We start from the raw sequence: 27976 nt of genomic DNA, 5'->3' as shown, positions 1-27976 counted from the left end.
AATGCTATTTTCAACTTCAGAGTATGTTATTATTAAGATACTACTTCTGGTAATTGATTTTAATATTCAGTTCTCTCAGAGACCAAAATTAACACAGCTGAAATGTTGAAATGTCATTGTTTTTCTGTGTAGCACTTGGGAGATACACTGGCAGTGAGGAGAAGGATTTATTTGATTTGGGTTTAACATTGTGCTCAAGACTTTTTCTCTTCTATTACGATGGCCAGGATTATGGGTGGAGAAAACATGAGTAAACCATTGATCTATGATGGTACCTGACAAACTGACCTAAAATTGCAGCCAAAACAGTCAAGAGGTGGATTTGAACCCAGGACTTCATTGGTCAAGGGCCTGAATGTCTCAGACAGCCAGCGGGACCTGTGCAGTCAAGTAAAGTGTACTACAACTAGCCAGTTTACAACGATTATGAGAGAAATCTGGTGAGAAGTTATCAACAAAATCCCTATTCAACAACTTCATGGATGATTTATTTTGCCTATGTAAGTATCACAGTTCACAAGCGTTGACACGACTGATCACACAAGTGCCATACTTGCAGTCATGACGACCAGAAAACACTGGCATACATATACATAAAGCCTACTTGCCTCCAAAAGTGCACTGTTATGGCAAATAAAGGTCATAAAGTATTACTTTTGATGTTCAAGCATACATCTTTCTAGTAGGGTTTCAAGCTACATCAAAGACAAACCTCTCAACACCTTTCCAAGATCAATAGAATTCTCAGAATCCTGCACAAAGCAGCAGTCATGGACAAAATATTAGGCAAAATAAATATACAGCTTTTACTTTGTCACATGTAGAAAGACACTCGTATGAAATGACCATTTCACCTCATGCATACAATTATATACTTTTACATATTCAAAACAACAAATGTACCTATGGCCTTTAACTTAAACCAGATTTTGTCAAGACCTATGGCCTAAAAACATCCTAAAATGACAAAAATTCTAAAGACGAGAACATCAAAATATGGGATATTGGTACCAATGTAGACGATTTGCAAGTTACTATCGTATCTAAAATATATGTATATAGAAAAATTATTATTAAAAAACTTTAACAGATTAAAAATACATGTGTAATTTGTAAACAACAACACGTGATCTAGCACACTAATTAAGTTCACATTTACTAACAAAATAAAACTTCAAATATCGACACTGGACGGAAATCTGATATGAAAATACTTCCCATAACCATGCATGATAACATACTGAAAAATTCCTGTTGAAGAGATCCGTTGCATTGGGATAAACTGTTAAAAATCCTATCAGACTTAATACAAGAAGCACAAGCCCTCAGTAAGGAGAAATAATTACTAAGTCTGCATTCAAATTCTAGTCCGCCTTTTTGTAACTTTTCCCTGAAACCATTATACCGAAATAAAATGCCATTAGGTCATGTTAACTCATCAATTAAGTCTATGAAAAACTGATCTAGATACCTTTGTCTAACAAAATGCCCTGAATGAATGCTTTGTAAAATAAAAAAGCCCTCAATGCATGTATTCTGTGTGCCAATGGGTGTTAATTCATTTATTTACTTGATTATTGCTTAGTGAAGAAAGTTTTGCTTAGACAGTTTTATGGCAGTTGGTTTTATGGTGGAGGAAACCCATACTGAGCTGCATAAACCACCGACGGTAAGTTACTGACAATTTTTAACGTGACAAATATGCAGATCACCTCGGTGGGAGACATGTTAGAATGCACAAACAGAAATACTCCATTGATCACTGTCCCTAAGGCCTTGTAAGCAGTGAGAGTTAGGGGAATCTATAAATTCCCTGTCCATAGCGGGATTTGAACCTGCACCTCACGTCAAACCAATTAAAGGGCAAACGGTCTTAAACCACTACACTAGAGCCCACTCCCCCACATTGGACTGTCCTGTACTGTTTCACATTTAAATCTTGAAAACACTTCTTTTTAAATAAAGTGTGTTTAGAAGCCTCATAACTTAAAAGGATAATAAGTTTTACAGAATTCTGAGTCTGCAGGGTAAGGAAGGAGCTGTCAGAAGTACATTGCTATGTTTTCATGATAGCAGCCAATTCACATTCTAACAGTTACATTTTTGACCATCTGTTACTGTTTCCCATATGTTAGCTATGCTAATTCTAAATTAAGAGATGTTCACAAATTTGAAAGCCATTTCAAATGAAAATAGGCTACCGTAGATACACACCAAATTATTTACATGCTATATCTCCATTCACTGGTTTAAAAGGCTGACTGACAGAACACACACATCTGCTTTACATCATTTGCACAAGTTGCCTTAGTAATGTGAGTATGACGTTCTATCAAACTTTTCCTTGATACACACTAATGCAAGGATAAAATTTTTCTCAAAGCTACTGACTACACAGACTAACATCAAGGAAGGCGTTTTTTCAAGCGGAAGCTAGCAAGAACATCCTGGTGAAGCATAATAGGCACTAGCACGACTTCATGATGTCTTAGCGTGGATTGTACGGACAGCGTCATCGTAGAAGGTTTCTGACAGCCAGTACATGTTCTCCTCCTTGATGGGACTCAACCTGTCAAAGAGAAAGTCGTGACTGTCAGGACATGGACAGATCTTAGCAGAAGAGATTTATTTAGGTATAAAACAAGAAAACATAATTACTGTATTACTTGAATCAACGACACTGAGTGAGCAAGTTAGAATTTATCACCTGTATGGCTGTGGTCAGTGTTATGGCTGGTGGAGACAACCTGTTTGCCTTGATATTTTACCAGCCTTTGGCAAGGTGCTGATGAATGCTCCCACATTTAACATTTAACCACAAAGTATAGTGAATTTCGTAGTATCACCCAGTCCAACAGAACAGCGAGAGTGGAAAAATGTACAAATATGCTTGTACTGTAATTCTTCAACCTTTTCACGTGCAATGGTGTTTATTCAAGCAAATTCTGAGGGCACGCTTTCGTGTAGACTGATAAATTTCATACTTTTTGCGAAGCCCTGAAACGGGCTAAATCTAACCAATGTAGTTTTGTCTCCAAAATCAAATTGAAAATGTGTATAAATTGCACTGAAAGTTACACTGTCATATGCGAAAAGGTTGAGGAATTAGGGTATTTCCCCGTCCAATGCCTGCAAGGCAAGCATCTTATTCATTAAACAGGATACTTACACTGTGTTATCATAAAAGCGAACTGTAAAATGATCGCCGTGAACTGCTTCAATCCGGCCCGGCTTGTAGATACATCTTCTGGGGTTAGCCAGTGCTAGCACACGGTCACCAACATAAAGGCGATAGCGTTTTGTGAAATCACCAAAAATAAACATACTTTTCTGTACCCATCTATCTGAACCTTGGATCACGAACTGACTGCTGTCACCCAGCTTTTCAAGGATTTTTCCTGAAGTGGAACATTTGCAATGTTACAACAAATTCTGTACAATTATCCATGAGCTAATCTAGAAATTTAGAAACTAAACAAATTAGTTATCAATTTTCCAATGCTGGATATCCACATGTTCTGTGCAGTGATTAAATTTTTCACACTTAAATGTTGTCTTCTGCTTCTAAATTGAAATAACTTAGACTTTCACGTCACATTAATATTTTAATCATGAAAAAAAGTGTGTGAATCTTTTGAAGGTCTATTGTCATATCTGCCCTAAAATTTGCTCTGAAAAGTGCATTTTTAAAGGCAAATAATGGTCGTCAAATATCACATTTGATACTGATTCCCAAACAAACCTTAAATACCATTCTTAGAACAAAACATCTACCTTAGGCACGGATGAAATTTTCGGTCATATAAAGTAATTCCATAGTGCAAGTACTGGAGCATAAAAAAATAGTGATGTTTATAATCACTATAATCATTTCTTTTTAAACAAATGTTTATCACAAACAAAATGAAGTAAAATAAATAAATACCAACTTTGTAAAGTTAAGGGAGGAGTCACTGTATAAGTGTTTTGTCTAAACATGATGCATCCACATTCAGACTAACTCTGTACACTCACCTTCCTCATACAGAGTCACTGTATAAGTGTTTTGTCTAAACATGAAGCATCCACATTCAGACTAACTCTGTACACTCACCTTCCTCATACAGAGTCACTGTATAAGTGTTTTGTCTAAACATGAAGCATCCACATTCAGACTAACTCTGTACACTCACCTTCCTCATACAGAGTCACTGTATAAGTGTTTTGTCTAAACATGAAGCATCCACAGTCAGACTAACTCTGTACACTCACCTTCCTCATACAGAGTCACTGTATGTGTTTTGTCTAAACATGAAGCATCCACATTCAGACTAACTCTGTACACTCACCTTCCTCATACAGAGTCACTGTATGTGTTTTGTCTAAACATGATGCATCCACATTCAGACTAACTCTGTACACTCACCTTCCTCATACAGAGTCACTGTATAAGTGTTTTGTCTAAACATGAAGCATCCACATTCAGACTAACTCTGTGCACTCACCTTCCTCATACAGAGTCACTGTATAAGTGTTTTGTCTAAACATGAAGCATCCACATTCAGACTAACTCTGTGCACTCACCTTCCTCATACAGAGTCACTGTATAAGTGTTTTGTCTAAACATGATGCATCCACATTCAGACTAACTCTGTACACTCACCTTCCTCATACAGAGTCACTGTATGTGTTTTGTTTAAACATGATGCATCCACATTCAGACTAACTCTGTACACTCACCTTCCTCATACAGTCACTGTATAAGTGTTTTGTCTAAACATGAAGCATCCACATTCAGACTAACTCTGTACACTCACCTTCCTCATACAGTCACTGTATAAGTGTTTTGTCTAAACATGAAGCATCCACATTCAGACTAACTCTGTACACTCACCTTCCTCATACAGAGTCACTGTATGTGTTTTGTTTAAACATGATGCATCCACATTCAGACTAACTCTGTACACTCACCTTCCTCATACAGAGTCACTGTATGTGTTTTGTTTAAACATGATGCATCCACAGTCAGACTAACTTCATACACTCATCTTCCTCATACAGAGTCACTGTATAAGTGTTTTGTCTAAACATGAAGCATCCACATTCAGACTAACTCTGTACACTCACCTTCCTCATACAGAGTCACTGTATAAGTGTTTTGTCTAAACATGAAGCATCCACAGTCAGACTAACTCTGTACACTCACCTTCCTCATACAGAGTCACTTTATAAGTGTTTTGTCTAAACATGAAGCATCCACAGTCAGACTAACTCTGTACACTCACCTTCCTCATACAGTCACTGTATAAGTGCTTTGTTTAAACATGATGCATCCACATTCAGACTAACTCTGTGCACTCACCTTCCTCATACAGAGTCACTGTATAAGTGTTTTGTCTAAACATGAAGCATCCACAGTCAGACTAACTCTGTACACTCACCTTCCTCATACAGAGTCACTGTATAAGTGTTTTGTCTAAACATGATGCATCCACATTCAGACTAACTCTGTACACTCACCTTCCTCATACAGAGTCACTGTATAAGTGTTTTGTCTAAACACGAAGCATCCACATTCAGACTAACTCTGTACACTCACCTTCTTCATACAGCCCAGTGTTATCATTTCGGGCAATCACAACTTTGTTGATCTTAGAATCCTCCTGTTTTTTAATGTAGTTCACGTCTGTCGTGAACTTCTCTGGAGGCAGGTAGTAGACGTTCTCAAGGTCTACTTTGGCCTGTACCCCATCATAGAACTGCAGGGACACAGCGCTGTCTGTGGCGGCCTCCAGGAGAGTGGCAGGGGCATAGCTGAAGGAAAACTCGGGGTGCAGGGCCACCACTTTTGATGAAGTCTGCAACATGTGAAAGTCAGATGTAAAACTTGATCACTATTTAGCTTCATTCTGAAGTTTCGCACAGCTGTGAAACAAGATTTCTAACTTACCTTTAACTCTGAGTGGAATGACAAAACTTTGCCAGAGTTCTGAAAAATAAGATAATCTGTCTGTTAAAATATGAACTTCACAGATTAAATGGTGAATGTTTTCAATGTTTCAAATAACTGACTAAACAACATTTCTGTTTTTTCTGAAGTGTATAGAAAATCTCACTTCACAGCAATAAGATTATTTTGTCAGCAATTTAAATTTCCTTCAAAAAGTCAAAAAAAAAAAAAAAAACACCTGTGAAAAAGATATGCCTATAGCTATTCCTTTAAATTTTGCCCTTTAACTGACTGCAGTTGGCAGCCACTTTAATGGGTGGAGGAAACGAGAGTGCCAGCCATAACCTACTGACCTTTGGCATTTTACTCATGAGCATTCCCACATGTGACGTACAGATATGGTGAATATATCGTGGTGAAAAGCAAGTACTCTTCAATAAATGCTGGACTGCACAAACAGCCATACGACATACTCCTTACAGCGCATGCGCCATTCTCTACCTTTCGCTTCACACCTTTGGAGCCTGTTAGATGCATATAGGCTTGTTTAGGCTTAACCTCATCACGTGTCTCCTCCCACAGGAGTAATTAATCATCAATCTTCAATAAAATTGTTTCAGGTTTTGTTAGAACCATGTTGTACATACACTAGAAAAAAAGAATGCACGTGTATAAAGTATTATTAGAGACAAAGGTTGAGATGGGTTGTTTGTATTTTCTGACTTCAATTCCTGCCTCATCACTGTGACCACAGTGACCTCGGCGTTGTTCAACATATCTCTACAAAATTTGCTATCAGTGGCAGTGGTTTAAAGCGAAAGCCAGACAGCGACGCATGTGATGTAAGGAACAAGGACATATGATTGTTGTTGAGCTTTTCATACCACTACTTGAGGCCACCTAGAACACTGAAAACAGGACAAACTACACATTCCCTGTGCAAGTCCATTTATCAACTCACTCCTTATTTATCCTAGCACTTGAAAATCAACCACTAGACTACAGACACCTTCTGACTAAAAGGAAGCTGAGTGAAATTGCCTGCTAGCTGGTTGGAGCATACCATACTTCACATGACAACGTGCGAGTACCTTGTCCATGGTCGTCTGTTTCCACAAATCAGAGTCTGTGATGATGTCCTCTCTCCATACTATCTCCTCAGCGCCCCCACAGTCCTTGATCACGTAAGAGTAGTCCCCCTCAGGGCGCACAAGGGTACCTACCAAAAGAATCAAGAAATTAGTCCCTTAAAGATCTATTCACACCAGACGCAACAATCCGGACCATACACTGTCTTTCTCTCTTTGTTTATAGAACTTTGTGATGCTTTCATTTATATTTCATAAAATATGACAGTGTGTGACATTTTCTGCCAGATGAATGGGTAAGGACTATTACTACAGCATGGCCTTCTAATATCAAAGGGAGACAATCCTGGTAATCTAGAGAAAAACATGGTCAATCACATGAATAAAATGCCCAGTGGTTAGGCCTTGGCTAAAATAAAAAAATAAATAAATACAATAAAAGTGATCAAATTTCCGTAAGACTGGTCACACATAAGCTTTGAGTTTAATCTTACACAATCAAATGTTTACTATGGCAAGGGAGGTAAACTCAAGATTCCCACAAACATAGGCCACTTTCAAAACAATAATACTCACATAATGGTATGAGATTTATGACGAAAGTCACTAAAAGGTAAGAGGTAAGCTCTCCGTCACGGTATCACTTATGGAAATGTCATTTTAATACATTTAACACTGCAAGCAGCCTTGACATTTTATTCTCACGAGCGTGTGGGGCTTACCTAGGTAGTACCAGCCATCATCCTGCCATCTTGCCAGTACCTCCTCTCCCACTGTGGTAAGACGGGGCAGGGAATGACGCAAGGCCAGGATAGGCTGTGACATCTCATCATCCTTTGTACCTGGAACCTCATAACCTGCAGGCTCTTTCTGTTTCTGTGCAGGAAAAATTGTGATATTCAGATTATTTTTGATATTTTGGCACTTACTTATTCATTTATTATTAGTTTAATATGCATTTTACACCATAACTCAGAATAATTTATTTACACAGCAGCAGTCAGATTTATGGGTTTATTCATTTATTTACTTGGTGGCTGTTCAACACCACATTCAAGAAGTTTTCACTTACAGCTGTATATAAAACAGCGGTCAGTTTTATGGGGTGGAGGATTAAAAAATCATATGGGATAACACAAGTGTATAAAATAACAACACAAGTCAAATAATGGTTAGTTGTTTCAACAGTTCAGCAGTTAGTTTACTTCCACTCTTCACATAAATGAATCATGCAATCACTGATACACATCAAGCATGCACAGAGTAGCAGGCCATATTCTCTTTCCTTCTCTTAATTAAAGAGGCACCAAATGTTTAATTAAGCTCATGCTGGCTTCCTCTCCAGGCCTTCCTCTCCAGGCCTGCAGGTAACTTGTGGATGTTGGTGGGTCTCCTGCCATGATAAAGCTGGCTGCTCTTGTATACGTGAAATATTCTTCAGCACAGCCTGAAACTCCAATCAAATAAATAAATAAATAAACGATTTATAAAGTCACCCCTTGTTTCAGGGTCACTCAGTACTCCCCACCTTGTCTGTTTCAATAATCTTCTCCAGCAAACTAATTTTTTTCTTGAGTCGCACCAGTTTGGTATTCTGGTCCCTCAGTTCCTGGGAGGATAAAGTACACAGTGAATGAAATGAACATAATTTACATTTAGCAGATCAAATACATTACAAGACTGGTCAAAACAGAAAAACAGAAAAAAAAAAAATGGTGGGTGCATACAGATTTACAAAATGGCTGCACATGTGAACTTTTCTGGGTGCACTGGCTCAAGTTGGGTGCAGTACTTTTCACAAGAGTATCCTTTCAATACTGTAATTCACCTAAAGTTTGGTTTGTAAAAATACACCTTCAGAAGCACATAAAATCCTTAAACTGACAGTTTTGAAGCCAACACTTAAGCTTTAAGATATTAATCATCCATTGTACTTCACAGAAAACAACCTCTTAAATGGCCCTATAATAAGGTGGATGAATCAATCAGAATCAAGCAAAATGTGTCACCACAAAAGATGAACTTAAGGTGAATTGCAGCATGTCCCCTACCAGTTTCAGCCATCAGAATAATAGCTACATTTATGATGTAGTTTGTTAAAATGCATGAAACCACTCAAACTTGGTCTGTAACTTGTTTCACTACAGCCATGTACCAGTTTTAATTAAGAATAACTGAGAAACAGCCAAGTAGTCTAGAAACTGGCCAAAAATTACCATAAGTGAACAAATGAAACAGTCCGAAACTCAAAATCGCTCTTTAGTTTGTCATGCTGAAGCGATATGTCAGGTTTCAATTCAATATGAAAAAAAAAGCTGGAAAATGTTTCACTTTGTTAAAAGACTAATACAACAAGTAACTTTCTTTCATAATGATATGAAATATGAGAGAGGGATAAGCATGTTTTCAGTGAAAGGAAAACTGAACTACAAAAAAAATATGCATGCAGGACAAAAAATCTGCAGAGGCCTCAGATCAAGAGGGCAGATCAAGACCAACAGTTAGTATTTCAAATGAATTACAGGTATTCCTACCCTTTCGTGTTCTTGAATCAAACCGTCCTGATCTTCTATTCTGTTGAGAAGATCATCTATATTCTCTCTTGGACTCAGCTCTGTAGAGAAAAAAATTATGATACTGTTCCTTTGTATCATTAATATAAATATCCATGGTGTTCAATTCTGAATATTTTATTGATTGGAGGTTAACACCATATTCAAGACTTTTTCACCTCTATGATGGTGGTCAGGTTTATATGGGTGAAGGAAACAGTCGACCTTCCACAGCCAGATGTACCTAACAAACCTCGTGACTTTAAGCTGAAGACGGAACAGCAAGAGCTGTATTTAAACAAAGGACGCCATTAGTCACAGGCCTGATAGTCTCGCAATGAGCCAGAAATTTAACTAACTTAGCGAGTTTCACTGATCAAACCTCTTGTGACTGAAGCTCTGAAAATGGTCACTTCAGTCCCCCCCCCTCTCCAACACACAGTCACACTGTTTTCAAATGCAGTCAATTTTGTTAGGCAAACCCCTATATCACGGACTAATCTGAGACTCACAACCCACCACCCCCACCCCTCCTCCATTTTGGAAATGGTTCTTCTGGCCATATGCAAAACAATGTTTTACCCACCATTATTTTCGAGGTCAGAACCTGTCCCTGTATCAGCTGTCTGCTTGATTTTATCACTGCAGCACAAACATAAAACATTGTTATTAGGTATATGGCTCACCAAAGAAAATAGCCAATATTGTCTAGTAATCTTTAACACTGCATGAGGCGACTTGATAGTTTACTTTTAATAAAAGCAAATCATTTTATAAACACTGTTTCCTTGGACTTTCAATTCCCATATAAATACAAAGTATGTATCTAATTACCTGAGCCTGAATGACGGACCGTACATTACTGAGTAGTTCTGGATGGTACCATAAGGTTCAAAGTATCAAAGGTCCTATCCAAGAAAACTGTGTAATGCTAGCAGGGAGTGCTCTTTACTGTCTAGTACGGCCCAATGAAGTCATGAACCTGCTGTGCAGTGCCACCTCAGGCACATTAAAACTGTGCAGTACGGTACGAGAACCTTCCTATTCAGTACCATGCAATACTGTAAACTATGACGATCTTCAGCCAGTGGTGGGCTTCAAACGAACAAGCCACATGTCTCTGGGCCTTGTATTCACCTATGAAACACCTGCTGGGGATTGCCCAGAATGGTATTTCTGGAGGTCGGCTGAATACCCCAAGATCTATGCAGCCCTACATGGGGCTGTCCACACAAATGATTTACATTCCTTTATTTCTTTTTTCTTGACATCTGTTCAGTACTGCTTTGGGAAAATTTGGCTGCTTACACTTCTCCATCAAATTTACGTCTGCCAGGTTATGGCTGGAGGTAGAGATAGCGATACTATTATAATTTTCCATCAAGTCATCTCACCGAGGTACATCCTGGGAAAGCATGGTTTTCTGTGCAAAACTGTTACCCTCAGGTTAGCCTTGTGGCATTTATAATTCAACATGGGATCAATGACATTGCATCATACTAAACTAGCCTGAGTGTTCCATGTGAGTATTGAACACTTACCTGTCCTCTGTGATTTTAAGCCGGATATAACGACAGCACAACTCAAATCTAGCTTTTGTCACTTTCACCATGTAGCTCCTCATTGTGCTAACCTGTCATAAGAAAAATAGAGCTATTAGATGTATACCAATGTATCTCCACCAGTCATATTTATATCATTATCACACAATAACGGCCTTACATATGATCCTATCTTGCTATAGTCACATCCACATGCAGAAGCCACTCCCTACACGGATCTATGAACTAGATATGAAAGATCATCTATTCTCAGTCTGTGGTAGTCCAATCAAATTCTAATTTTTGTGCCTTCAGAAGTGAAGTCAGCTCTTTAACTGATTCTGATTGGTACTGAGGTTTGGCCTGTCTAAACAGATGAGCTGGAGGTATGTGTTACTTCTGATGTTGTACTTACAGGAAGAAGACAGTTATTAAAAGTCTAAAAAAAGTGAGATATATGAGATTCTGCATAATCCATAAATACATGATACTGTAATTCTTCAACTTTTCCGCATTTTTGCAAGGTGTTTGTTCAAGCATATTCTTAAGACATTATTCTGAGTAGACTGATAAAATAATACTTTTTGTGAAGAAACTGGCCAATACAATTAATGCAGTTTGGTCTCCAAACTCAAATTAAAAATGTTCATAAACTGCACTGAAAGTTGCTTTTTCATATGCGAAACAGTTCAGAAATTAGGGTAGCCTAACGAAAACATTAAATTTTAAAACTTTGTATCATGATTTGCTCAAGTGAAACTGAAAATCATCCTTCAATACTTAATAACATAAGAAAAATATTGAACTTAAAAACTTTGTACCATTATTTCTTCCACTTTATTTCTTTGCTTAAAAACACCTAAGCTAAAACTGTAACAGATCTGTTCATAAATAACTTACTTTCCTCTCTTACATTTTTACCTCAATAAAAACTGATTTTGTGGAATGATGTCAACCACATGCTTACTCTTAGATTGTTGTAGGTTAGAATGGTGTACAACTTTGCACTGTTGGCTATCTGGCGTGGGGTGACTTGTACATGCTTACTCTTTGATTGTTGTAGATTAGAATGGTGTAGAACTTTGCACTGTTGGCTATCTGGCGTGGGGTGACTTGTACATGCTTACTCTTTGATTGTTGTAGGTTAGAATGGTGTACAACTTTGCACTGTCGGCTATCTGGCATGGGGTGACTTATACATGCTTACTCTTTGATTGTTGTTGGTTAGAATGGTGTAGAACTTTGCACTGTTGGCTATCTGGCGTGGGGGGACTTGTACATGCTTACCCTTTGATTGTTGTAGGTTAGAATGGTGTAGAACTTTGCACTGTCGGCTATCTGGCGCGGGGGGACTTGTACATGCTTACCCTTTCACTGTTGTTGGTTAGAATGGTGTAGAACTTTGCACTGTTGGCTATCTGGCGTGGGGGGACTTGTACATGCTTACCCTTTCACTGTTGTTGGTTAGAATGGTGTAGAACTTTGCACTGTTGGCTATCTGGCGTGGGGGGACTTGTACATGCTTAGTCTTTGATTGTTGTAAGTTAGGATGGTGTAGAACTTTGCACTGTTGGCTATCTGGAGTGGGGGGACTTGTACATGCTTAGTCTTTGATTGTCGTAGGTTAGAATGGTGTAGAACTTTGCACTGTTGGCTATCTGGAGTGGGGGGACTTGTACATGCTTAGTCTTTGATTGTTGTTGGTTAGGATGGTGTAGAACTTTGCACTGTCGGCTATCTGGCGTGGGGGGACTTGTACATGCTTACCCTTTGATTGTCGTTGGTTAGGATGGTGTAGAACTTTGCACTGTTGGCTATCTGGCGTGGGGGACTTGTACATGCTTACCGTTTGATTGTTATAAATTAGAATGGTGTAGAACTTTGCACTGTCGGCTATCTGGCGTGGGGGACTTGTACATGCTTACTCTTTGATTGTTGTTGGTTAGAATGGCGTAGAACTTTGCACTGTCGGCTATCTGGCGTGGGGGACTTGTACATGCTTACTCTTTGATTGTTATAAACTAGAATGGTGTAGAACTTTGCACTGTTGGCTATCTGGCATGGGGTGACTTGTACATGCTTACCCTTTGATTGTCGTAAGTTAGAATGGTGTACAACTTTGCACTGTTGGCTATCTGGCGTGGGGTGACTTGTACATGCTTACCCTTTGATTATTGTAAATTAAAATGGTTGTAGAACTTTGCACTGTCGGCTATCTGGCGTGGGGGGACATGTACATGCTTACCCCTTTGATTGTTGTTGGTTAGGATGGTTGTAGAGTCTTGCACTGTCGGCTATCTGGCGTGGGGGGGACTTGTACATGCTTACCCTTTGATTGTTGTTGGTTAAGATGGTTGTAGAACTTTGCACTGTCGGGCTATCTGTCCTGGAGGGGCTTGTCCATGCTTACCCTTTGATTGTTGTTGGGTTAGGATGGTGTAGAACTTTGCACTGTTGGCTATATGGCGTGGAGGGACTTGTCCATGTTTACCCTTTAATTGTTGTTGGTTAGGATGGTGTAGAACTTTGCACTGTCGGCTATCTGGCCTGGAGGGACTTGTCCATGTTTACCCTTTGATTGTTGTTGGTTAGGATGGTGTAGAACATTGCACTGTTGGCTATCTGGTGTGGGGGGACTTGTCCATGCTTACCGTTTGATCGTTCTTGGTTACAATGGTTGTACAACTGGCTATCAGGCATGGGGTGACTTGTACATGCTTACCCTTTGATTGTTGTTGGTTAGAACGGTGTAGAACTTTGCACTGTTGGCTATCTGGCATGGGGGGACTTGTACATGCTTACCCTTTGATTGTTGTAGGTTAGATGGTGTAGAACTTTGCACTGTTGGCTATCTGGCATGGGGGACTTGTACATGCTTACCCTTTGATTGTTGTAGGTTAGGATGGTGTAGAACTTTGCACTGTTGGCTATCTGGCGTGGGGGGACTTGTACATGCTTACCCTTTGATTGTTGTTGGTTAAGATGGTGTAGAACTTTGCACTGTTGGCTATCTGGCATGGGGGACTTGTACATGCTTACCCTTTGACTGTTGTTGGTTGGAATGGTGTAGAACTTTGCACTGTTGGCTATCTGGCATGGGGGACTTGTACATGCTTACCCTTTGATTGTTGTAGGTTAGGATGGTGCTAAAACTTTGCACTGTCGGCTATCTGGCGTGGGGTGACTTGTACATGCTTACCCTTTGATTGTTGTAAGTTAGAATGGTGTAGAACTTTGCACTGTTGGCTATCTGGCGCGGGGGGCTTGTACATGCTTACCCTTTGATTGTTGTAGGTTAGGATGGTGTAGAACTTTGCACTGTCGGCTATCCGGCGTGGGGTGACTTGTACTATCCCGGGGATGTACACTTCATCCTCAGTCTCAGTGTTAACAACACGGACTAGTACGTAGTCCCCTATCTGCAAGATTGAGGTATAGCTTTATGACGGATGTGAAGACACTGTGATTTCTTGCTACAGGTAAACAGATCTTGAACATAAACACTTAACTATAGTTTATAAAAAAAAAATAATAAAAAAATATATACATTTATTAATATTTCATAATCCATAACATTTTGAGGTATTATCTGTACTGATTATGTGGCCAGCACATTAGGGAAGGGAGCCTCAAGTACCTGGGACTAATACAATAATACAAAATTAAATATATGTTATGTCAGTCCCAGATGGTAGACAATGCTACAGGAAACTTGAATTTCAGTTTAGAGTGAACAGCAAAATGCCAGTACAAAATCAGCTATAATTTCATGAATATTTCACCAATTACTAGTAATCCCCCTACCCTGCATTTACCACAAATCACATATAACTTCACATGGATTTTCACCAATTTAGTCCACCTGGATGATAATTTGGTGAAAAATCCCAACAACTTATCTTTTGAACATTCACTGTGCCTTACCCTAAGAATGGGACATGGTAAAGCCCCTGATGTAGGGATGATGTGTCGCAAGAGTACCGTCTCTTCAGACATGTTGTCAAACTCTACCACAGCTCGTCTGTACCCATCACGCTTTATCACCATTCCTATCGAAAACAATCATTACACATAACTGCTTTAACCACACAAATACAGTGCACGACTGTATGATGTGCTAATAAAAGAACTATCACAAGTGCATGTTAATGTAACCAAACAATACTGTAGTATATCAAGATTCATATACATTTCCTTAACTTTATCCAAAAATTCTACTTACAAGACAGCACCTGGCTAAAACATATTTCAATCGTAAACCGGATACTCAAGCTTTGTTCCTGTGATACTTTATTATTTTAATGAGATTTCACCGAAAAACATGTAGAAAAAAATGACTACACTGCAAAGCTGGCTAGTGTGAATCGAGGCAGCCATCTTAAAAATTTTATCCAATCAAACATGTTGCTATCATACTGCACTGCTGTAATGTAGCCTTTACCCATTCACTCCATGAACTACTGCATAAGACATCATTTTGAGATCATTTACCCAACAATTTATTTACATGTTGCTGAAGGGCCATTTTCACAGTGTTGTGGGACAGGTCTGTATCATGTACGGACCACCACAGATGTAAAATCAGTTGATTTAGAAGTCATGTAATATTCAACGACAACATCACATCTTATGTCAGACAGCAGCATACCATCTCAGCCCAAACTGCATTCATCTCCCCAGTAGAACTTAGGCCTACTTAGACATGCTGTTCAAATTATACAAAATACATTTTTTTGTCTTTCAAGTTAGCCTTTAGTCGACACGCAGTTGCTAAATAACAAATATCAGTCAGTGAAATATTCATTACGGATGCCGAAGTTTTAAATATGGGTATAATCTTATGATATGATTTTTTCTGAAGAATTTTAATTTTGCCCTTCGTCTTGATTGTGATCAAGGGATGTTTTTTTCTGTTTTTTTTCTTCCAATGAAATAGAGTAAAATAACTGAAATGCCATATTTCTCTGACGTCCACGATAACTAGGTTAGCCCTACTCTCATCTTAGATTTATTTATTTATTTGATTGGTGTTTTACACCGTACTCAAGAATAGTAGTCAGGTTTATGAGTGAGGAAGCCCATATACAAAGTATACAGAGTAAACAGTTGACCTGTACCAGGTGCCTTACAAACCACATAATCCAGTTTCCTCCCACAATAATGTTGGGGTGCCGTCGTATAAGTAAAACATATTCTTGAGTATGGCATAAAACACCAATATAATCACCAAATAAATGCAAACAACATGACATAGAGCCAGATCCAGAACCAATGAGAGTTACTGTAAATGTGGTAAGTCTTCGACCTTTTGGACCTTTAAATCAATTTTTTTCAGTGGAATTTATGCATACTATTACTGGTATGAAAATGATGCTGAAATGATTTACTTGTGTCACTAAAGATACAAGTTTCATAAACTGTGCAAATTATTTCTCTATACCGACAGTTCTCTCAGAATGTTTCAAAATACTGGTTAGAGGTTTGGGAAGAATTAAGGTAGGTTCAAATGTGTACCTACGGATGGTCGCAAGTTTCCCCCTGACTCTGTCTGGTTTCCTCCCACCATAATGCTGGTTGCCGATATATAACTGAAATATTCTTGACTACGCCGTAAAGCACCAATTAAATAAATAAATTAATAAACAGATTCAAATGTGCGACCACATTGGCCAAGAGCCTAACAGTTGGCCAACAGTCAAACTGCCTGAGTACATGAGAGCCCCTGGTCCATGAATTCATACCGAATTACAAGTTTTGTCAGTTTCAACCCTGTTAGTCTCTCCCATCGTAAGCTACATGAACATACTCACCAGGGTAGTAGTGTCCATCAGCCTCTTTACGTGCTATCACCTTCTGTCCACTCATCCCACCTAAACCCTTTCTTCTGCTCTGACTCTCACTTTTCTCTCTTTTCTTCATCATAGCGGAATCTCTCAGGCCCTGTCATTTATAAGATAAAAGAATAATTGATCATTAAAGTGTTCTCTGCTTACTGCAGAATGCTGACTGAAAAGAATTGCATTTTCAGAGACAAATAAGGGATCATAAAAAAATTGCTTTTGCTGATGAAAGTCATACTTTGTTCAGTATGATATCATTTTAGCACCCAAACAACTCTGAAACCATATTTCTCAGATAATTAAAACTGTTGGAAATTTGCCCGAAAAGAAAAGCATAGGTGCTGCTTGGCGACAACAAAAACTGAAAAGAACTTCCACATGTGACCAGTATGGCGTCATCGTAAATCAATGTTGGTCCCTGTTGTACGAAAATGTATTAACTAATACTGGAATTAAGCCATACTTTATATTTAAGTAAGGTTTTGATTCAGCACGGGACCGGTAGATGCAGGATCAATCCTTGATCGAGTCACACCTAAGACTTGAAAAGAGAAAGTTGTAACTTCCTCGCTTGGCGTTCAGCATGAAGGGGATAGTGCAACAACTGGTTGACCCGTATCAGTATAATGGCTTGGGCGGGGCAGCTTACTTGCCTTAGGTAAGTCGTCTCAGTGAAGCAGCACTAAATAAAAGAGCGGTGGAAATCCGTCCTGCAATAAGGAGGCACATTACAGGTACATGCACCCTAAGGATTCCTTCGTCGTCATATGACTGAAAAATTGTTGAGTACGACGTTAAACCCCAAGCACTCACTCACTCACTCACTTTGATTCAGCAGTTCAGCAGAGGTACTTCATATTTAATATACTGGTATGGAATCATTTCTGGACTAAATGCAAAATTTAAGACTTGGCCTCAAAGCTGGTCTTAAAACAGTCTTTAACAACTGTACCCAGTTGCTTACTTTATTGTTCACTAACATTCTGACTTTGCTATTGTGTAACTTGTTTGAAAATAGCATTACACTAATTATCCTACTTTTAATTAAGGCAGGTTTTCATGCGAAAAGTAACCTGTGGATTTTTTTTTTCTGATGCACTCTACATGTGTGATAATGATTACGTACATTAGCACATAACTAGAGCATTACCTGATGTTCAAGTTCCTTGGCCAGCACAGATGCTACCCTGGCTTCTTCCTCATACACATCACGTTCACCTTTCTCCTGGTCATCCACATCTTTATCACTGTCAAGCTTCTCCGTTTCTTTTTTATCTTCATCTTTATAATCTTTGTCATCTGCATCATCCCTCTCCTCTGAATCATGTCCCCTTGTTGTTGTTGTTTTGGGATGCGACTGTTTCTCTTGATGCTCTGTAGCAACTCGTTGCAGGTCACGTGACTGCTGTAAAAACTTCTCACCACGGATTATCTCCCCTTCTAATAAGGCTATGTCCTTGGAAGTCACTGGCCAATTTAACTCCTTCAAAATTTTCATCAGTTTTATCTTGTTGTTGGCAAATGACACTGGTTCTATGCTTTCAAACCTTTAAATACATGAAACAAATTCATGTGGACAAAACTCAAAAGTCAGTTAATGAATTAAATGTTCTGTGAATCATCTATAACAGTAACTATCAATTGAACTGTCATTAGACATAAAAAAACAAAATGAAGTTGCGCCAAGCAAACCCAGTTGGTTATGCAGCTCATTGCAACACAAAGATTAGGTAACTTATTATCCAGCATGCGGCTTTGGAGACAAGGAAATTAAAAAAAAAAGCAAATATAAACTTATGACCTGATAAAATATGATAAAGGCCATTTGCACTGGCCACAATCTGATATGCATGTGTGAGACCTGCCAGAGAATCCATTCATGAAGACCCCCTGCATTTAGCACATCATTTTGAATTTACTCTTACCTAAGCAAGTCAAACATCATAGCTGCTGACCACAATCTGGCATGGCCTTGAGAAGCTGCAGTAAATCTATTTATAGAATTTCAATGATTTTTTTTTTTCAAAACATAACACAAACTTGGATGTCACCCTAAACGAATAATTTACAGCACAATGTTGTACTCACTCTGCCTTCACTTCATCTGGCAAGGCATCCCACACAAGCTGATCAAGTTTTCTGAAAATGTAAATAAAACAGAATAACATAATTAACATTATTATTAAGCAATGTGAAGAATGGAAAACCAATGTTACCACACAACGTAAAAATATTACTGAATCTTGTCCTTCACAATCATTACGTCCATTTGTTCAACCCCTCTGCGAATCATACTTTACACAGCATTCATAAAATTCATTGATATTACAAGAAGGAAGGTAAATATTTTGGCCAGATAACTTAACTTCAATGACTTGTAGGTAGTAGGAGCAAAGTGTTGAATTTTGGCATGTTGAAAAATGATCATATTACATGTGATATGTGAGTAGATTGTTGTCCATATACTTCACAACAACATAAACATGTCATGACAGGCAGGACTGATTTCATGACATCTGGAGGCAACTAAATATTACATGTACAGTGAGTAGATTGTTGTCCATATACTTCACAACAACATAAACATGTCATGACAGGCAGGGCTGATTTCATGACATCTGGAGACAACAAAATATTACATGTACAGTGAGTAGATTGCTGTCCATATACTTCACAGCAACATAAACATGTCATGACAGGCAGGACTGATTTTATGACATCTGGAGACAACAAAATATTACATGTACAGTGAGTAGATTGTTGTCCATATACTTCACAGCAACATAAACATGTCATGACAGGCAGGGCTGATTTCATGACATCTGGGGACAATTAAGTCACCCCAAAACCCACATTGTGATGACAACTTTGTTTTGAAATGTTTTCAGGTTTTTTTTTTTTAAAGTACGGTACAGTGTATGATGAAAATTTCAAGTTACTGCATAACACTGAGCAAATGACCAGAAATAAGTGAGACATTTGCAAGTCAAGGGTTCTATATGTATTCGCAGACATCAGGGCTAAAAATCCAGGTAAATATTGTTTATTTATTTGACTGGCCGTACTCAAGAATATTTCACTTATACAACAGGGGTCAGCATTATGGGCGGGAAGAAATCAGGAAGAACCCGAGGGGAACCCACGACTGTCCGCAGGTTGCTGTCAGACCTTCCCATGCACGGCCGCAGTAGAAGCCAGCATGAGCTGGACTTGAACTCACAGTGACCCCCTTGGTGAAAGGCTCCTGGGTCACTGCGCTGCGCTGGCATGCTAACCACCTTGACTACGGAGACCCCTCCAGGCAAATACAATGCATACAGAAGCAAAGTCTTACCGTTCATACAGGTTGATGCTCTGTTCTAGTTTCTCCTCATAAGCTCCCAGATTAACACCTGTTGGGCTGATCAGTTGGATCTGCTTGGTATCTCGACCAGAAACATGAGCTAGGGGCAGAACCTGACATGAGGAAGACAATCAGCAATCAAGATACAGAACACACACAAAACAGGCCTTCAACAGACAAAATTGCTGAGACTGTCCACATTTTCCCAAATATTAGATGATTTTTCAGTTTTATTGTTATTTGCTCCTCAAACACTGAATCAAGATTCATTATATCCATTTTTTGGTCATGAATTTCTGAATGTACCTTTATTGTTCTATTTTTTAGAACAGATATTAATAGTTCCTCTCCCAGTTTTGGGGGAAAAAAAGACATTAATATGTTTTTCATTAGGTTGTCTAACCACATGAAAAAAGGAAACTAAATATTTCTACTATACTTACATGTATACTGGCTAAAAAAGAGCAGACCAGGTATCCCAAAAACTCTCGGGTACACAGATTGTTGAAAAGCTTAGGATTGAATGTGATAACATTCGAACACACTCACATTGTTAAAGACCTTAGCCAGAACATGCTTGTCCAGAATGGGCACATATTTGGCTTTATGTGGGACAATTGTAGGGGCCAAGGCGTCCAGCATGGTCAGCTTTTTGGCAGTCAGGCCATGTTTGCCCAGCCACTGCTTGACCGTCAAGTCCTGGTCACTGGTCAGACTGCAAGCACGTAAACAGAGACATGTACTCATAATTGAACATTTATTCCCTAAATGTAAACAAATGCATCATTTATGTTTTTTTTATGTCTACCTTTATAATATTATTTATTTCTTCATCATCCAACATAGTGTTTACTTTTGATTTATTTATTTATTCATTTATTTGATTGATGTTTTACGCCATACTCAAGAATATTTCACTTATACGGTTGCTGCAGGTTGCTGGCAGACCTTCCCACGTACGGCCGGAGAGGTGTTTATATTTGTTTTTTTTCCCAGCATATATGTATCTACAGGTATATCACACAAATACATATACACTATACCTCCTCTACACTCGATATACACATCTACATGTATGGTCGTTTGTTCATCATGTTTGCATAAGTGGTCACATTACCTTCATCATGTTACATGTATGTTCATCATGTTTGTATTAGTAGTTACATTACCTTCATCATTTTACATATAGGTTCATCATGTTTGTATTAGTAGTTACATTATCTTCATTATGTCACATGTATGTTCATCATGTTTGTATTAGTAGTTACATTATCTTCATTATGTCACATGTATGTTCATCATGTTTGTATTAGTAGTTACATTATCTTCATCATGTCACATGCATGTTCATCATGTTTGTATTAGTAGTTACATTACCTTCATCATGTTACATGTATGTTCATCAGATCTTACATCTTCATTATATAACTTATGATATGTTTTACAGTTATAAAATCACAAATCTTAAAAATACATCATATCAATCAATCAGATAATGGCAAGCTGGTACTTTTCAAAAAGCATTAAAACTCACTTGTTTTTTTTGCGTTGTCGCTTTTTTCGCTTTTTAGACTCGTCTTTATGAATAACTAAAAAGACAAAACAAAAACCAAACATAAATAATATAGTCACTGGGTAAAGATTCTAAAGGAAAAGCAAACTAATTCCTCAACCTTATGAAAAGAGCATATGAAAGAGCAATTTTCCGTCCCATTTTTCCTTTTTTGAATTTGATTTATGGAGACAGAACTACATTGGTGGGATTGGCCCATTTCAGAGCCTCACAAAAAGTATAATTTTATCAGTCTACATGGAATAACGCCCTCAAAATTTGCTTGAATAAACACCTTGCAAACATGCAAATAGCCTGAAGTCTATAATGATAACTTATTTGTTGTCTAGGCCTTTTTTCAAATTTTTTCCACAATTTCTCTTTGGAAATGAAACACATGAGAAGTAGAAAAGGAAGAACGGTTTGGTAGCATGTTACTAATAGACCACATAGGGAATTTTACCGGGATTAGTAAAATTGTAAAAATTTGCGAAAGCGCAATCGGTAGCCATTGGAAATAATACTTATATCAATAAAAAAGGGTCTTTGTAGTTTGAAATAAACCTACATACAGACACATCTTGTCATATTTACACATTACATTTTGTAATTATGGCCTCCCAAAATAATCATTACCTAAATTTACCTGCTTCAATTTATAAAGATGCATTAAGCAGATTTAAATTTCCACTGTGAGAAGAGAAAAGGGTCGAGAAATAAAAGCAGAGATATATCTAAAGCTGGATATATGAGTACAGCTCCACAAACCAGATTGTCTACCGGCTGAGTAGTAAAGACAAGACAGTGGTAAATTAAAATAAATATAGTGTAGCCTGGCTGTTGCTTTATCAAAAGATTTATATCCATGCATCAGGACCAATTTTTCCCCCAGAATTTTAAGACACATGAAAATATCATGTTCACCTTTGATTCATTATACACACAGATTACAACATATTTACATTCATGATCATTCAGAGCCCACCTTACATAAAACTGAAAAAAAAAACCCTTTGAAATTAAGAAACCCAGACTGAAAGTGTGAACATTTTGACACCAGTTAAAGACAAACAGGATATTACAATCTACAAGCAATAGGGGAGTTACAGGTTCGAACTGTTTTGTCGTTAAAGGTAAATCAGTTCTACATTATTGTGCGACTTGTGAAAAAGGTGAGGCAACTCTTGTTGATGTGAATTTATGGATCACCTTTCTCACCACGTTCTGGAGACTCAAATAACGCCCCTTTTCTTCATGAACTCCTTAAGTTTAAAAACACCCAGCTCCTCAATATTCTCTAGCCTTCATCATTTCTAAATAACATTCTTTGAAACATTTTTCGGAGGCCCTTGTTATAACGACCTTTAGAGTAGAGTAGAGTAGGACCTTTTTTTATCTTCAGCGATAAAAGAGTTCGAACTCGAAACACACCTATTAAAACTTTCTGGTAAAATGAATATAAACAGATTGTAATACTGAAAGCATGCTACACATCACTAGCAAATCAAAGCCAGTTGTACACGAATTGGTTATATATGAAAAGATTAGTTGGCATTTTCAAAGGCATGGTTATGATAGGATTGGTCTATATATGCCAAATTCATCTACAATTGGTTACATCTCACCAGTTAGGCCTCTATTTTCTAGGATATCTTTAAACCTTTTGTATCCATCTGGAACTTGAAACATTATGCAACACTGTAAAATTTTTCTTCTTTGTAAAGTGTGCAAATAAATACATTAGTTCAGAGTGCAGAGTTCAGATTATGTGTGTATATTCTACCACTTCTAATTTGTCATCACACGGTAAACCTAGAAGGAGCACAACAATGATTTGCCACAGAACTCCAGGCTTCTACTTTATAATGGCTAGAATTATTACCCCATATTAATTTGTACTTTGTCATTCTCAGTCTGACAACTTAAGACGTCAATTCAGCTGATAATGAATGAAAGAGAAGAGACAAAAGCAACAGATCTCTTCAAAAAGCCAAGGATTCAAATCCATACTATGATATAATTCTCTATGACTATATCATAAGGCTTAATTGTGTACAAATAATTAAAGAGTTTTTTTTTTGTCCACCAGCGTGTAGTAGCTGTTCCAGAAAGTTCAAGAACAAGACTAAACTAAATTTAATATTAGCTAATAATAATTTCAGCTTATGTGCCTTAACTTCTAGAATCAAAGGAATTTCACCTACAGTTTGGTGTGTAAAAATGCACTTTCAAGAGCATGTAAAGGTCTTTAAATGATATTTCTGATACTTTTCTGATAAGAAATTAATCATATTTCATAAAAAGAACTCTTCAGTGGCTCTGTACAGGTGGATGAATCAATCAGAATCAAATAAAAGGTGTCATTTTAAACATGCTAAACTTTGGGTGAAATTCTTCTCATCTACTAATGTGTAATATTAGCCTTGCCATCTATGTTCTAGAAGTAACCTTACCCACTATACTCTAGTCTAAGCCTTACCATCTAGATCTAGTGAGCGCGTCTGTCTGTTTGTCTGTCGGTCCAGCACGTCTTTGGTCTCAGGGAGGAGCCAAGCATCAGGAGTGAAGCGGCCACTACTGCTTAGTGTGCGTAATAAGCTTGTCCGTGTGTGAGCTGTGGGATCAACAAAAATATCTACTGTAACTCAAAAAAGCTGATTACAGTAAAAAATAAATTAATTAGTAACATAGGAAATTGCGCACAACTGTATTTACAATAACATAAAATTTCCCTTTTCCCTCTGTTATGTGATTGTACAACTTTACATATCACGCATATTACTTTATTAACTAGTGAAATTTTTTCACCATTTTATGAGCTTAACGCAAATTCTTACTTCAGAAATATGACCTGAGAGCTAGATGTGGCTGGCAAAATTTCAAAACTGACATGATTTCAGGAAGTCACCTAGAAAACCTTATACAGACATCAAAACAGGAATACACAGACTGTAAAAAAATGCTGCACAAGTGTGTAAAAGGAACATCTAACTGATGTTAGCACCATTCAGACATTAGCACCCTAATTCTTCAACCTTTTCATCCTCTGTTACCAACATTTTTTCAAACATTCTGTGAGAACTATGGATTGCGCAGAAATAGTTTACACAGCTACATAAAGCTTGCATCCACTATGACACAAACAAATAATTTTGGCATCATTCTGACAAAAATTGCATGCATAAATTCCACTTAAAAAATGTGCTTTAGAGGTTGAAAAGGTTGAAGATTTACAGAGCATGAATAAGGACACATGAACTCTACACACCATACACACCATAAACATTCAAGTACCAGAATTCATGAACACTGTCATATTTTACCAGTCCATTTGTCACACATTCTCATTTGTGATGTCTTAAAGGTGAACAATCATGTTCCTATATTTTCTTGTGTCAATCAATCAGTTCACCATGAAAAGCTTGAAAAATTCTAGAGCTCGCCCTTTTTAAAAAGCTTGTACATGGCTGTGTCCATCATATTTCCTACCGTGATATATGTCCTCACAATATGTTGTCTTGTAGGAGACAATGTCAGGTTTACCAAATCAGACCACAGGAGGTCATTAAGAAAATTACTCTTCAAATACTGTTTACCCATACTGAGTAGCGCATAAAAGTTGGTCAGTTACTTAACTTTTTAGGAGATCCATTTCTATATACTAAATATACAACAGTATTTAAGGGTTAACCATAATGTTGCATGTATGTGTGCAGTGTTTTAGTTAAGTTAAAGAAGATACGAATACATGATCATGTCTGTATCATGTCAAGAGTTTGATCATAAAAAAACTCCAATATGCCATATCAGTACATGGTCATCCAATTCAACAATTACAATGGAAACACCACGTCTGATATGACATAAAAGTTGATCATTTGAGTATCCTTATCTCCCCAGTTAATTAAAATCTGCATTTGACTGCAGTACTGGTTCATCCAGTTTGAATTGAGGAATGTAGCAATCAGAAGAGAATACAGTGTACATGAAAATCCATTACTGCATTAGGTAACTGAATGGGAATAATTATGAAAATAATAACCCAGCTGTAGTTAAACTTAAGCATGCACACGTTTAGATGATAGGGGAGATGGACGCTAAGTTTCACACAAACAGGTTCAATACTTAAGCAAAACTTGCATAAACAAAATCTGAATATATGGAAAAGCATTATTACACAAAGTCCTAAATTGAAGTAATTATGAAAATAATTACCTGATTGCCATTAAACTTATAACATGCTCAAGTTAAGATGATTATCAGGATGTATGGTAAATATCATAAAAAACTAGCGCAGCAGTTTGAAAAGGAGATGTATGGACAAATAGTTAACCGAATGCTATTAAACTTTAGTATGCACACGTTCAGATGATAGGCAAAATGTATGGTAAATTTCATAAAAATCAGCGCAGTAGTTTGGGAGGAAATGTATGGACAAAATTACGTCTATTGACAAGGTGATTCTAGCATACCCCACCCTGACTTCGCTGAGGGGGTATACTAATGAATAAACAATGAATCCTGCTATATACAGCATAACACAATGAACAAACAATCTTATAATATGAAATGATGAATAGCAGACACAAAATTAATCACATTCACTGGAAAGTTAGCAATGTGCTGGAAATACCAATACATTCACATTGATCAGTAACAAGATTGTCAATTTGTGACTGTGCTCACACAAACAGTTTCACAGTACAAAAAATAAGCGCTTGACAGCTCTTATCATTTTGACACTGTTAAATGAAAAACAGGTACAACGTGCAGGTCTGTGCCAGTGATGGTGAATACCTGCTTTGTTTGGGCGTCTGCTTGTTGACTGACTCAACTCTGGGGAGGTCATAATAAATAATAAATGAATACAGTACAGGTGAATACTAAGGTGGGGATGCCATAATGAAATAATTTGAATACAAGTACCTATAATGAATACAAGTGAATAAAAGAGTGAGAAGGCCCTAGTGAAATAATGTGAATACATGTAATGAAAACAAATAAATAACAATGTGGGACGGCAGGGCCGTGACATGTGAATGAATACAAATCACTGAAAATGTGGGGAAGTCATATCATAACGAAACAGGTGACGTCGCTATGAAGAGTTTGAAAAGATGCTGAGGCACTGTATGACCTACTTTTTGAAAGCCATATTACCAACATGATGCTATACTAAACCATCTTAAAAAAACTCCAACAATGCTGACAACATCTTGTTTAGCTAGGGTGATGACATCCTCTGCAAACCCTACATAAACAAGAAACACATTTCTAATTCCATGTAAATGCCATTGTAAACCAAGATCAGAACTATCAGTTCTTTGGCACTGCACTACCAAGACTAACACTAGTGAATGGTCTCCCCTTGGTGCACAGGGTGAGTAAAACACTTACTGGCAGTGGGTGGTCTGCGTGAGAATTTGACAGAGTACATACGGGGGCTCTGTGAGGGGGATGGCTGCTGATACGTGCCCAGGGCAGAGGAGGATCTGCTGGGAGGTGCAGGACTTAGCTGGCTCTCTCTGGGAGAGGTGGGGCTCAGCTGGCTTCCTCTAGGAGGGGTGGGGCTTATCCGGCTTTCCCTGGGAGGGGCACTTCTGGGACGTGCAGACAAACGCTCATGAGCAAACTCACTTCCAGACACTGTGCAAGATTTCCTCAGTTGACCAATTGTCCTGTTCCTATAAAACATGATACTTTTGATATTTCATATCCATTTTTATAAATCTACATACACATGTGTCAAATAACAGATTAAACAACAAGTTAGCATTAATTAATTGACATGCATTTTTAGAAAACAAAGAATGAAGCAGAAATCATATAAACCAGTATAGACCTTCCTTTATTTGTTTGAATTTCCTTGTTTTTAGCATGCACTCTGATTTTTGGGAACACCATGCCATGATGGCCATGGATTCCGACAAAGTGTTACTCTCCCTTGATGGACATCATCAATTTCCTAGTACTTTATCAGTCTTGCAAGCATCCCTTTTTTTAATGCTTCTTATGTGCCAAAGCACATACAAACACATGCCCATTTCCCAGCAATTCAGAAAGCATAATTGGAAGAGGCAATAAATAACAGTCAGTCCATGAAGTTGTATACTGTATTACACCTAAAGTTT

The 27976-nt window shown here is 37.8% G+C and overlaps 1 protein-coding gene across 1 annotated transcript in view; it reads right to left on the bottom strand.

Annotated features, from left to right (window-relative positions):
- Positions 1–466: 466 nt before the first annotated feature.
- The window catches only part of LOC135473492 (von Willebrand factor A domain-containing protein 3B-like), a 42236-nt gene continuing 14726 nt past the window's right edge, over positions 467–27976 (bottom strand). Inside the window, 21 exon segments of the mRNA XM_064753343.1 lie at positions 467–2569; positions 3170–3398; positions 5579–5837; positions 5930–5968; positions 7021–7148; positions 7740–7893; positions 8546–8626; positions 9552–9631; positions 10156–10211; positions 11111–11202; positions 14389–14529; positions 15035–15159; positions 16921–17050; positions 18101–18497; positions 19039–19089; positions 20285–20406; positions 20843–21008; positions 21828–21882; positions 23471–23524; positions 24325–24459; positions 27243–27529. Of these exon segments, the coding sequence (XP_064609413.1) occupies positions 2479–2569; positions 3170–3398; positions 5579–5837; positions 5930–5968; positions 7021–7148; positions 7740–7893; positions 8546–8626; positions 9552–9631; positions 10156–10211; positions 11111–11202; positions 14389–14529; positions 15035–15159; positions 16921–17050; positions 18101–18497; positions 19039–19089; positions 20285–20406; positions 20843–21008; positions 21828–21882; positions 23471–23524; positions 24325–24459; positions 27243–27529 (2872 nt within the window). The 3' untranslated portion in view covers positions 467–2478.

Source organism: Liolophura sinensis, chromosome 8 (genome assembly GCF_032854445.1).
Source record: "Liolophura sinensis isolate JHLJ2023 chromosome 8, CUHK_Ljap_v2, whole genome shotgun sequence".
Taxonomy (NCBI): domain Eukaryota; kingdom Metazoa; phylum Mollusca; class Polyplacophora; order Chitonida; family Chitonidae; genus Liolophura; species Liolophura sinensis.
The sequence above is the reverse complement of the archived record's forward strand: the minus strand, read 5'-3'. Positions and strand labels throughout refer to the sequence as shown.